Raw genomic sequence first — 12,734 nt, 5'->3', positions numbered from 1 at the left:
GCAGATGTTGCTGGCCACGATCTTGATGTCTCAGTACCTACGGGCTTGCACTGATAGTGGACTACTCGATGTTTGTCCTTGCTTATCTTCAGTCAGTGCCGTGTAGTTTTAGATGCTGGTGGCATAGGGCTGCCTGGCCAGCTCAGTTGGTGGAGCCTGTGACTCTTGATCTCGGGGTCATGAGTTTGAGCCCCACATTGGGTGTAGAGATTAAAAAAAAAAATAGATAAACTTTTAAAAAAACCCATGTCTTTGATGGCATAAATTGAATAGTATTCATTTCCTGTTGTTAGCTCCATGCCAGGCCCCTGGCACACCCTTAATAAACTGCTGGAATGAATGCATTTCTACAAGAGCCAATCCCTGGTCCTCTCATCCACGGAGGGGAAAACCCAGTTCTAGATTTGGGGATCAATGCCATATGCACAGCAAAGACTCTGCTCTTGCTTTTTCTGTCCCCTCCAGGCTCCAGAAGCACCTTACTTTCTGGTATTCTTCCCCTTAATCTCTCCAACCTACATCCATCCTTTTAGAGACAGATTAAAAACTCCAGCTGCGTATTGCCATGTGACAATTTAACCAACAACTTAGTGGCTGAAGTCTCAGTCATTAGCATCTCGTGGATTCTGCAGATAGAAACTCAGGCACCAGGGCAGCTGAGCTGGCCTCTGCTCCCCAAATGCTTGGGCCTCTGTTGGGAGGTGATTTGGGGATTGGGGGAAATTCAGTGACTGAGGATATCAGCAGCAATCTTCACTCACGTATCTGGCAGGGGATGCTGGGACCTCGTCTGGGCTGGTGGCAGAACACCTCTCCATGTTCTAAGAACGAGCAACCCAAGAGGACAAGACAGCAATCTATCATCTTTTATGACCGACCGCTGGAAGTCAGAGCATATGACTTCTGTCGTAGTCACAGGCCCAGGGGATTCAAGGCGAGGGGACACAGGACCTCCGAATGGGAAGCATCCATACCACACTGTAAAAGGAACATGTGAGGCCTCGTCATCCTAAAGCATCGCTTTAATGCTCCCTGTGATCTACAGGGGAAAAAATTCTGGCGCTGGAGGCATCTACGAATTGGCCTGATGTCTCTCCTCCTTCCCTTCCTCTGTTGTCTCCTTCATTCCGCTCAGACTCAACTGCTCTGTCCCCCAAACTGATCAAACTCGTTCTCTCTTCTGCTCTTTTGTCTCACCAGATCTTTCTTCCGTCGACCTGACATTCTGCCTCACTTGGGCCTGAGAACGCACGGAGACCCACCGGCGTGGGGCCCTGTGCCGTTTCGCCCGGCTCACCTCCTGCGCCCGGGAAGCAGGAGTGGCAGCAGGGGCCTCACACACGGGTCATTCCCAGGCCGCCTCCTCTTCAGAGTCCCGTCCCCCAGGAGTCATCTTCCATCCAGCCTGAAGAGCACGGAGCCCTGCCCTCCGGGCCTCTCCCTGGAGGGGACTATGAGCCCAGGACTCCGTCTTAACCCAGACCTGGCCAACCGTGCGACCCGGGGCAACTTAAAGCAGGAACCGTAGGTGGTGGACCGGAGGACGGGAGCCGCCGGGGGGAGCAGGGCAGAGGCGCGGGCACCGAACAGACACCAGACAGGGTCAGCCGAGCTGAGTGCCGTGCGCGCTGCTGGTCGGTATGGCCCCGACTCGGGCGGGCCGAGCGGGGAAGAGGCTGAGACCAGGCGTGGGCCCCGGGCCGGCCCCGCCGGGGGTGCGTGGGCCCCGCCGGGGGTGCGTGGGCCCGTCCCGGCCTGCTCCGCGTGCCCGCAGTGAGAGCGGGGGGCAGAGACCCGCAGGCGGGACGCAGCGCATCTGACGAGCTCGGGACGGCCCCGCGGAGCAGCGAACGGGCGCGCACGGCCGCCGGCGGGACCCCCGCGCGACCAGCACGCGGAGTGTCGGGGAAGCGGCCGAGGACGGGCCCGGGGCCAGCACCGGTCACAGGGTCCGCGCGGGGGACGGCCCCCCCCGGAGCACAGAGTCCTCGCCCGGGGCCCTTCCGGCCCGAAGGTGCGTGGCCACCGGGGGGCGCGGGGGCTCGCGGCGCCTCCCGGGCACACACCCCAGGCCTTCGCGGAGCCGCGCGGAGGGAGAAGCCAGGCCCCGCCGCCCCTGCTGTAGCCGTCCGCGCCGGCCCCGCCCCCGGACTTCCGGGCCAGCGGCGGCCCCGCCCCCGTGCTCTGCGCACGCGCGGGCGCCATATTGACGGCGGCTGCTCGGCCGTGGCGGTGGCGGCCGGTGTTCTTCCTCGTGAGGAGTCTCGGTGGACGCCTCCACTCCTCCGTGTCCCGCTGGTGAGCTGGTGCCCCTGGGCCCCCGCGGAAGGTTGGCCGTCCTCCCCGCGGCCGGGGCTCGTGAACGTCGCGGCAGAGCCGCCTGGGCCTGCGGCCGCCACCAAGCCGCCCTGGGTGCCATGACTCTGCACCCGCTTCCTCCGCGACGGGCCGGCCGTCGTGGGGCTCGCCTGCGGGGCGCGCGTCTGGGTCGGGGCCGGGGCCGGGGCCGGCGTCCGGGCTGGGACCTAGCGCTCTCGTCGGGGCCGGGACTGGGGCCCCAGCGTGGATCTAGCGCGCTCCGTGGGGCCGCGTCCAGGTCCAAGCTTGACTCTGTCGCTCACGTCGGGGTCGGGGCCGCGGTTGCGGCTGGGATCTGGCGCTGTCGTCGGGGCCGGGGTCCAAGCTTGGAGCTAGTGCGCACGTCGGGGCCGGGGCTGGGGTCCCAGCTTGGATCTAGAGCGCACGTCGGGGCCGGGGCTGGGGTCCCAGCTTGGATCTAGAGCGCACGGCGGGCCGGGGCCGGGGCGGGGGCCGGGGCCGGGGCCGGGGCCGGGGCCCGGGTTCGAGCTGGGATCTAGCGCGGACGTCGGGGCGGGAGTGCAAGCTTGGACCTAGTGCGCACGTCGGGGCGGGGCTGGGGTCCGAGCTTGGATCAGGCGCTTCGATGGTAGGGGCGGAGGCTGGGGTCTGAGCTGGGATCTAGTGCTCCCGTCCCAGCTGGGGATTGGGCTCCGCATCCGGCGAGCTCAGCCAAGTCGGGACTTGGGTGGGGGTTGCACAAGTGGGATGGGGGCGTCACTTGGGAGGGTGGGTACCCGAAAGTTGCCCTGCTGGAACTGTACCGGAGGTGCACAGCGGGGCTTGTATTAGGGCTGTCCTTCCCTTTCCCCTGCTGACTGGTGTGCAGCCTCCTAACTGGTTACCTTTCCTCGTGCTCTCCTCAGCTACAGTGATCTTCCTAAACCTCATTCAGTTCCTGTGGCTCTGTGGCCCACAGTCTTGCCGTGGAGCCCCATTGTGGGAGAGAGAATATTTGCAGTTTTTACTTGGGTTGGGGGGCTTTCAGGGTTGGGGGCTGGCTTGGATCTCTAGCTTCTCTTTCTAAGCTTGCTTCTCAATATTCTGGGATTTAGGAAAATGGGCTTTGTGGTCTGAAGTTTGGCATTTACACTAAATTGCACTGAGCCCCATTGTTGGCTTTCGCAGGAATAGTAGGATCACCACCCCTGCCTCTAGGTTGGGACTCCACATTGTCCTGGAGAAAGAAGGCCTCAGCCTCCTCACTCGGCATTCGAGGCTTGCGCGCGTCGGTGTGCGTGCTCAGCTCTCTAGCCCCTTCAGGTTTATTTTAAGTTTAGCAGTTTGTGTCTCACAGTTGAGCAGGCGTCCTCCTCTGCCTGGGCTGCTCTCCCCGCCTCCCCGCAGTCTTCCTCTTAGGCCCAGTGGTTCCCAGCCTTATTTGTCTCTCATGTCTAATTTGAACTCATTTATTTTTATTTTTATTTTTGGTAATTGTTTCTCCAAAAACAATGGTGTCTGCCTCCCTCACCTGAGTACCAGATTGTAAGCTCTGCAGGGAAGGGATTGGTGTTCCCTGTTTTGGGATTCCAGCATCTGGCCTCATGCCTGCTGCATTGTGTATGTTAGATGAGTGAAGGGAGTGAACAAAACAGATTTTTCTTTTTAAGTCAGGAAATGCTCCTTAAATTGTAAGTTTCCTTTTAGTAATGATCTTACTTTCTTCTTACAGGAATTACGTAAAGTTCAGAAAACATGGTGAGTTGCTATGCATGCCTGTGAGCTGTTGCCTGATAAATGCTGTTGCTTGTGCCTCTAGACTAGCATGAGGAAATCGGGATGGACGGTAGAGGAGCTGCAACGGTGTCTTCCCTGTCAGTCCCTCCCGCACACTGAGCTGTGCACGCCAGCGTGTTTCATAAGATGGTTCGTGGACTGACTTCTGCTGGGCAGGACTCATTTGCCTGTTTTTCCTTTGCAGTCTCGAAGATATGACTCCAGGACTACCATATTTTCTCCAGAAGGTAACATCGAAACTGTTTGAGCTATCTCAAATTAAAAAATGTCTGTAGAGTTTGAACTAAAGTCGGGGGGGGGAGGGAATCTACAGACTTTTTTTTTTTTTTAAGTTTTATTATATAAGTAACGTCTGCACCCCACATGGGGCTCTAATCCACGACCCTGAGATCAGGAGTCCCATGCTCTACTGACTGAGCCAGCCAGGCGCCCCTATGTAGGAACTTTTTTTTTTAATCCTTTGCTAAGTTCATCATTTTTGTACTTTGGACTGATTCTGGCCACCAGGTTGGTTGGGCGAAAGTGAGGCTCTTGTGTGTGTCCTGCCAGTGGTGTGACTGACTCCCTGGGGGCCGTGCTGCTGGGTACTCACTGCTGGTGTCTTGTAGGTCGCCTGTACCAGGTGGAGTACGCCATGGAAGCTATTGGGCATGCAGGCACCTGCTTGGGAATTCTAGCAAACGATGGTGTTTTGCTTGCAGCAGAGAGACGCAACATCCACAAGCTTCTTGATGAAGTCTTTTTTTCTGAAAAAATTTATAAACTGAATGAGTAAGTGAGATCTTAGGGAACAGAGTGTAAAATGTTTCACTTTCTCACGCAGTGATATCGCACATATGTTGGGAGAGCTATTTTGTGTCACGGTAGAATTGAAGAGAGCGGTTTTTACCTCTGAGAATTTCTGCTTTTAATTTATCTTGTTTGAAACCTTCTCGAGCCCCAGACCTCTTGTTACCCTCTTGAAGCGCAGAGCCAAGCCCTCCGTGGGGAACCGGAGTTGTGTATTGATAGGACTCGGGCTTGGTAGTCCTACAGATTTGGGTGAATTTAGAAGCTTTGTGACCCTACACCGATTATTTAACATCTCTGGGTCTCAGCCTACTGGAGTAGTCATGGCAGTTTAGTGAAATAAACACAGACAAACCAGCACCATGTGCAGCTTGCAGCAGGCCCTCCAAGCATTGTTCAGAGTGGCTGCTCTGGAATTCTGTGGAATTACACTGACTCTTACCAAACCACAGGCCTCCCGGAGGTGTGGGGACAGTTCAGCCGAGCCCTGTACCCTCGGTGACAGGGGTGTGTGGGACTTGGCAGCTGGCAGCGAGCAGGGCTTGCTGGTTGGACTGTATCCTCAGTGGTGGGCCAGGTGATCGCTGCAACTGGGCTTCTCTGATGGGCTTGTCCGAAGGAGTGCTGTCCCCTCTACGGTGTCACTGTCTCAGGCTTGCCAGGCAGGACAGAGGCTCTCGAGTCTGTGGGAGAGCCAGGGCAGACCAGGGGACGAGGGCAAAGGTAGAACTGCCCCCTTCATGTGAGCCTAGCCCTGGGCTTCTAGGCAGCCTTAGAACAGGCCGTTCCCGTGGGTGCCCTCCCCTTCACCTCCATCAGGCCAGGCCTCAGGAGGGAGGAGGGCACAGAGCAGCCTCCCCCCCTATCTGGTAAGACCTCTCTTGCCTTTGTTGATGAGTCTTGGGATTTACTTTAGCTTCTTCATGGTATTCCCTTGCCTGTTCACAGGGCGGTGATGGTAAATACATCTGTGGAGGAATTCATGGGTGCATTTCGGTTTTCATGTGGAATGACATCTGGCTGAAAGTCTGTAAAGATGAAACTTCTGTCAGTGGCTTTGGAGCAAGGGTGGTGCATTTCTGACTGAACTCGCAGACCTCTTCCTGCTTACCGATCCCTGTCTTCCTTTTCTCAAGGGACATGGCCTGCAGCGTGGCCGGGATCACTTCCGATGCGAACGTTCTCACTAATGAGCTGAGGCTCATTGCTCAAAGGTATGCTTGTAAATAGCATCGATGCAGGTACCTGCATTAGTGGCCGTATTTCTCAGGAGGAGTCATTTGTGCAAAGGTCAGAGTCATTAAAAAATGTATTCTTGGAAAATTCAAGTTTTCTTAGACCAAAGTGGTAACATGTTACTTCCTGTAAGCATATCACAGTGCGGCCATGCTCTCCTCCCCTCTTGGAATCACAAGTAACTGTCCCTGTGGCACAGATTTATTTCCAGAGGGTATATTTGTTTGCTTAGGGTGTATCTGTGTTTTAGAAAAAACTATTAATATGCCAATTTCTTTGTCGTAGGTATTTATTACAGTATCAGGAGCCGATTCCTTGTGAGCAGTTGGTCACAGCGCTGTGTGACATCAAACAAGCTTATACACAGTTTGGAGGTACTGAATTTTTTGAACACTGTATTCCAAAGTTTAACCATTTTATGAACAATAACCTTTTTGAGATGCTAAAAAGAAATTGAAAATGAAATAAAACACTTTGCATAAATTCCTGCTTCATGAATTAACTGGCTTCTGCTGTGTAGATTGTTGTATGTCTTATTAATAGCCTGCTGGAAGCCATAATACCATTTTCAAATCTGGAAGCAAATTGCTTTCTACATAATAATGAAATTCAGCACCAGTCTTCTGTGTCTTTATTCCTTTTCCTGGCTGTGCCCAAATCCTAGAGACAAAAGTGGCATTTTGGCTGGCACTTATCTGTGATGTTCAGAAAACAGAGCCGTTCATGAATGCTTCGCTTCACAGAGAAGGCTGTGGTCCCCCTCCTGGGCTCAGGGAACCATAGCGATCCCAGATTCAGATTGCTGACGTGTTTGGCTGTTTGCTGTTGCTGTTAAAGGAAAACGTCCCTTTGGTGTTTCGTTGCTCTACATCGGCTGGGATAAGCACTACGGCTTTCAGCTCTACCAGAGCGACCCCAGTGGGAACTACGGAGGATGGAAAGCCACGTGCATTGGGAACAACAGTGCTGTGAGTACTTTTGTGCTGCAGTGAAATTGAGCAAAAGATCTAAGAACCACCATAATTTTCGAGTGGCCGTGAGTACAAACTATTCTAAAATAGCTGCCGCAACCCTGACGTGACGGCAGAGCATCTTTGATCCTGCTGATGAGGAGCTCGCAAGTACCGCTGATACTCCCGGGACTTCCCGTCTACCTTTATAACAAAAGGAAACGCCAGTTTTGAGTGAGAAGTGGAAACAGACGTAGTTATTTTCCATATCCTAGTTCTCAGATCCCTTGAGTGCTATCACGGACCCCTTGCAGGCCTGGGGAGGTCCAGGTTCCAGACCCCCTTGTCACCCCACCCCGTGTCTCCCCTCCCTGCTATTAGGGTTGTGTGTGTTGGTTACAGTGTCCACAGTGATTCAGTCGTTTTTCTTCTGACCAGTCCATCTTCCAAAAAAGTGCAAGAATTTAAAGGAAATTCTTTGTTGATTCTCCTTTATGTCTTATAGGCAGCTGTGTCAATGTTAAAACAAGACTACAAAGAAGGAGAAATGACTTTGAAGTCCGCACTTGCTTTAGCTATCAAAGTCCTAAATAAGACCATGGATGTGAGCAAACTCTCAGCTGAAAAAGGTAATTGGTGTTCACTCCTGACTGGCTCGCTTGAGTGAGCGAAGCCGTCGAGCGGCTCCTGTGTTTGCCTGACATGTCCGAGTTCGTTGAAGCTTTGGCCTTCATGACTTGAGTGGCCTTAGACCTGTTTCCTAAGCGAGGATGCTAAGCCTTTGTGAGGGTCAGTGCCTTGACCGTAATCCCACCCTGTGTTCTGAGCGTGAGGGCTTGGGCCTGGATGTTCTCAGTGTTCCTGGTTAGAGAACTGAGTTGTGCTTTTAGTTCATAACTGATCAGTTTCTCGACAGCCTGCTCTGTGTGTGTGTGTGTACGGACGATAACGTGCATGTACTTACGTGTTCATCCGTGTGGTGTGGTGTGTCTGAGGGATGACATTCGCATGAATCGGGGTATCCTCTGTTCTTTTAAATCCACTGATCTCTTATGTTATCCCATGTTTGCAGTTTTAAGTACTTTATTTAGTTTAAGCTCTGTGATCATATAAAACTATTTCTAAAAAAGGTTTTCAAAAATTAGGGTCAGTTAGTGGAACAATTTAGTTTAGGATACTTGAGCCCCTGGTGTTCCTTAGAAAATGCAGTCGACTTGCAGACTGTCCTGTCGTGTACTTCTCCCTAATTTCAAGGAGGCAGTACCCCGTTTCCCCTGCTCAAAAACCTCCTTCTCCTATGGTGTCAGTTTACTTTCCTTGTCTGTGGTCATGGACGCTGCTTTTCATGCCTTCGTTTTGAAGAGCTTTCCAGAGTCCGTGAAAGAGGCATGTGATTACTGGTTAGAGACTCTGTGTCTTCAGGGGCTCCGTGGAGGACACGGAGGCTCCCTTTGGTGTCACAGCTAATGGCAGGCCAGCTAGAGCAAGAGGTTGGCGTGCTCTTTGAAGGAAAGTGACAGACTGGAGAGTCGGAGGTCGGGATTGGCGAGGGACCTGTCAGTAGGAGCGTGTGTGTCGCTGGGGTCGGGACAGGAGGGAAGGTGTTGTTTGCTGTGGGAGCGGCCGGGAGTCGGCATCCCGCTGGGCCTGGGCTCCGGGGGAACTGGGACCGTGAGCCATTGGCCGAGGGTGTCCCCCCGTAACCGCGTGTGCTCCCTTGCAGTGGAGATCGCCACCCTGACAAGAGAGAACGGGAAGACGGTCATCAGAGTCCTCAAACAGAAGGAGGTGGAGCAGTTGATCAAAAATCACGAGGAGGAGGAAGCGAAAGCCGAGCGGGAGAAGAAAGAAAAAGAGCAGAAGGAGAAGGATAAATAGGAGGGCCCAGGGGTTTCGTCGCTCACGTGGGGTCACTTCAGGGCCCTCACCGTCCTTCCCACCCCGAGAAAGCCCTCGCTCGTTCTCGCCTGTGTGGGGAGACGCGGGTGGCACCAGCTGCGTCGGGTCCTCGCCGTTTCTGTCCGGTTGAATCCTGTAGCGTGACAGACTGCTGGCCGTGGACGCCCTCGCCCCTCCTTGTTTTGGGTAATAAAACTTGGAAAGAATGGCGGTGGTGAAGGAAGAGTGTCTGTGGCGGGAGTCGTCGACGGCTCCGGGATCAGCAGAGGCCGTGGTCTGCCCGTGAGCGAGGTGTGCGGTGGCGGCCCGTGCGCGTGGCGTCCGTGCGCGGGGACAGCTGACGCGGCTCTAACTTCATAAATGGCAAGGGGGGCCAGGCGCAGTCGGGGTTTCCGTTGCTGTTGCCTCCCTTCCGTTGGGAGCGGAACGGAGAGTCCTCGTCTAGGCGTCTGCGGGGTAGAATCCAGGGACGCAGGGCCCCGTGCTGTCCCCGGTGTGGATGGGTTCACACCGGACTGGAAGTGTGTGCACACGCCTGCGTGAATGTGCGCGTCTGTGAGGAGTTAGCGACACGCGGAAGGTGTGACAGAGTGAGACCCCGTGTACCCACCGCCCCACTCTGCCAACAGCAGTTTCAAAGCGCCCTGTGGGAAGGGTTCCCCGCAGTGTCCCTTGCCCATGTCCTCCTGTCTGCGGGGCTTACACCCTGGAATCCCGCCCCCCGCTCCTCTCACAGAGGCCCTGTCTGGTCTGAGGATGAAGGCAAGGGCTGAGCTGGAGCCAGGGGTGGGGGTGGGCAAGGCAGCGTGAGGGTCCTGACGCTGGGACAGGCTGCCCGCAGCCCGCAGCCCGTGCTGAGACACGAAGGCAGCAGTGGAAGAGGAACCAAAGAGAGGACGGTTTACATCGACCAGAGGGAGCTCCGCCGCTGAGTCCGGCTGTCCTTGTGATGGAGCCCCCTTTGCCAGAAGCTACAGAGCTGTGTTCCCCTGATTGTGGGCCTGGCCGGCCCCCCTGCACCCCACAGCCTGGGTGTGGAAGACGCCAGAGCTCCCCGGGGGCTCCCCAGGCTTGAGGGCCCGCGAGAAGCACACGCCGAGCTTGTTAGAACATGCAGGGCCCCAGCCCGTAGGTGTGGGCAGCAGGGGCGGTGTGTGCCAGCCCCACTGCTGGCCTTGCCGCCGAGGGCTGTTCCCAAGACCCTCTGACATAGTGTTCTGTTGTTTGCTTGTTTTTTAAATTTTTTTATTTTAAGATTTTATTTGTTTGACAGAGAGAGGCACAAGCAGCGGAGCAGTAGGCAGTGGGAGAGGGAGAAGCAGGCCCCCCGCTGAGCAGAGAGCCCGATGCGGGGCTCGATCCCAGGACCCCGGGATCATGACCTGAGCCGAAGGCGGATGCTTAACCCACTGAGCCACCCCGGTGCCCCTTTGTGGTTCTTTAATCCAGATGGCTTTTGCTCTAGACAGCTGGTTCCTGTTATCCCAGTAGCTGTGTTCTGTCACATTGTCCTGAACACCGGATGAGCAAATGCTGATCCGTGGCCTGGGGGGAGTGAGTACCAGGCCAGGATCCTGAGCTGCTGGCCACGCTCGCACCAACCGATCAACATGTGACCTTGTTTTGTGTGTGTTTCTGTTTAAAGACATCTTACTAATGTGTATCAGTAATTCATTATCTTGGGCTCATGGCCAGCCGCTGTAACCCGCCGTCTGACCTGTGCATCTCCTCCGTTGGGGGGGGGACATCAGCAGGCACTTTGGCCCCGAGTTTAGGTGGGATCACCAACAGCACAAAGATGGGAAAAATAGGCCCAAAATAGACTAAAAGAGTGCTATTGGCACACAGGCTGAAACGAGGAGGCAGGGTTCCACTCCGAAGCTGGCTGGGCCCGTCCACACGTGGGCCCGTCCACACGTGGGCCCGTCCACACGTGGGCCCGTCCACAGTGACTGCGAAGGCCCCGCCCGTGCTGGCTTGGGGTGACAGGCAAATCTGCAGACACAGAATCTAAATGGTGATGGCCAGCTCCGTGGGGTCACGGGATCCTTTGGGTCTCGCTCTGCCCAGGAGGGGAGGTAGATGGAGAAGGGAGCTGCCTGTCTCCAGACTAGACCCAGGGTCCAGGCGTTGGCCACGAGAGCCTCTCACGTGGGCCGTTCGGACAGCCTTGTGCCGGGTCTTCCCTTCAGTCTGTCCTCCACACGGCAGCCAGAAGCAGTTAGTACAGGCCGTGGCCGGGCCGCCCTTCCTGCACGGGGTCAGCCGCTTCACTCTGGTTTACAAGGGGCCCCATGGCTCCTTCCTTCCACCAGGTGTTCATCTGAATGAGCTGCTTGTTTCTGGAAATAACCGAGCCTCTTCCACCCCAGGGCCTTTGTGCCTGCCGGTCCCTCTGCCTTGAGACTACTCTGCCCTGGGAGTGTCGGCATTGCCCCCCCACCCTGGCCCCCTGCCCGGGTTCCAGTGTCCCCTTGTTTGGGCCACGTCCCCAAAAGGAGCAGCCCCTCGCCTACACACACCTCCTCCCTTTCCCTGTGGCCGTGTTTCTCCAAGCCCCCCTCACCACCGGGCACATCTGCTTACTGTCCAGAGCTGAGACTTAAACAGCTGTGTCCCAGCACCGAGAACAGAAATGGGCACGTATTAGGCCTCAGATACTAAGGAACGAGGGAACAGTGGTCCTCGATAGGCTGGAGTGAAATCCTGAAATCCACTGCCTTCCCGTCCAGGTAGTAGAACTGGTGGGTTTTCTGTGTTCTGACCACCCCTTGAGCACTTTATCCTAAAGTTAAGAGAACCGCAGAGGCCAGGGTCCTAGCACATTTTCCCGCAACATCTGGAATGAGGATTCAGGATTCCATCCTAATGACGGAAAAATCTCAACATACCTTTTTTTTTCTTTTTTAAATATTTTTAAGGATTTTATCTATTTGACAGAGTGAGCATGAGCTGGGGGAGACAGAGGGAGAAGCAGCCTCCCCTCTGAACAGGGAGCCTGAGGTGGGGCTGGATCCCAGGACTGTGGGATCATGACCCAAGCAGAAGGCAGATGCCTAACCAACAGAGTCGCCCAGGCGCCCGTATGGTATTTTTTCTTCTATTATTTTGAGTCCTCTCTGCACCCAATGTGGGGTTTGAACTCACAATCCAGAGAGGAGAGTCACATACCCCACTGACTGAGCCAGCCAGGTGCCGCTGGCCCTTTGAAATAATTTCACGTTGGGGAGAAAGGGAACCCTGGGGGTGGGGTAGGGGCTGCCCTAACTGGTTTTTCCCTTGCTCCAAGGCGACGTCCAGCCTAGATTCTCCCCAGCCCCATTCTGCTCTGTGGCGTCTCCGTGGCTCCGGGTTGCAGGGTGTTGCTGATGCGTCCTGAATGTAGCTCAGCAGCCCTCACCCGAGCATGGGCTCTTCCCGTCAGGGCACGGCTGGGGCAGGAGCACTGACAGGCGGAAGCAGGGAACCAAGGGATACAGGCTGAAATCTGGCGTCGATTTCCTTCGGGTGAGTTACAAATCATGTTTTAAAAATGACTAATGTGGGGGGAAAAAATCAGGTGTTCTTTTGTATAATTTTACCTCTGTAGGTTTTTTTAATCAGAAAATAAGCAAGACTCAAATTTCTGCTGTCTAGCACTTCGAAAGGTCCATGAAAGCATTAGCAGTGCAAAAATATTCCATGTTCTGGAGAAGAAAAGCAACCCAGAAAGTAGATTCATTTCTGTTCCTGTTTGCCATGTTGCTGGTAATTTTAGGTGATGGC

At 55.0% G+C, this 12,734-nt stretch overlaps 1 protein-coding gene across 2 annotated transcripts; it reads left to right on the top strand.

The window, feature by feature from the left end:
• The first annotated feature begins 1,497 nt into the window (after nt 1-1,497).
• PSMA4 (proteasome 20S subunit alpha 4) lies at nt 1,498-9,175 on the top strand. Of its 2 annotated transcripts, none has more exons than XM_080808289.1 (9): nt 1,498-1,524; nt 4,031-4,056; nt 4,280-4,322; nt 4,704-4,866; nt 6,021-6,098; nt 6,406-6,494; nt 6,958-7,088; nt 7,576-7,699; nt 8,794-9,175. In XM_080808289.1, the coding sequence occupies exons 2-9, from the start codon at nt 4,054-4,056 to the stop codon at nt 8,946-8,948; spliced, it is 786 nt and encodes a 261-aa protein (XP_080664415.1). In that variant the 5' UTR covers nt 1,498-1,524; nt 4,031-4,053; the 3' UTR covers nt 8,949-9,175. The 2 variants fall into 2 exon arrangements, with proteins under 2 accessions (XP_080664415.1, XP_080664414.1); XM_080808288.1 differs by lacking the exon at nt 1,498-1,524 and adding an exon at nt 2,174-2,298.
• The last annotated feature ends 3,559 nt before the right edge of the window (nt 9,176-12,734 follow it).

The sequence above is a fragment of the Martes martes genome (assembly GCF_963455335.1).
Source record: "Martes martes genome assembly, chromosome: 7".
Taxonomy (NCBI): domain Eukaryota; kingdom Metazoa; phylum Chordata; class Mammalia; order Carnivora; family Mustelidae; genus Martes; species Martes martes.
The sequence above is the reverse complement of the archived record's forward strand: the minus strand, read 5'-3'. Positions and strand labels throughout refer to the sequence as shown.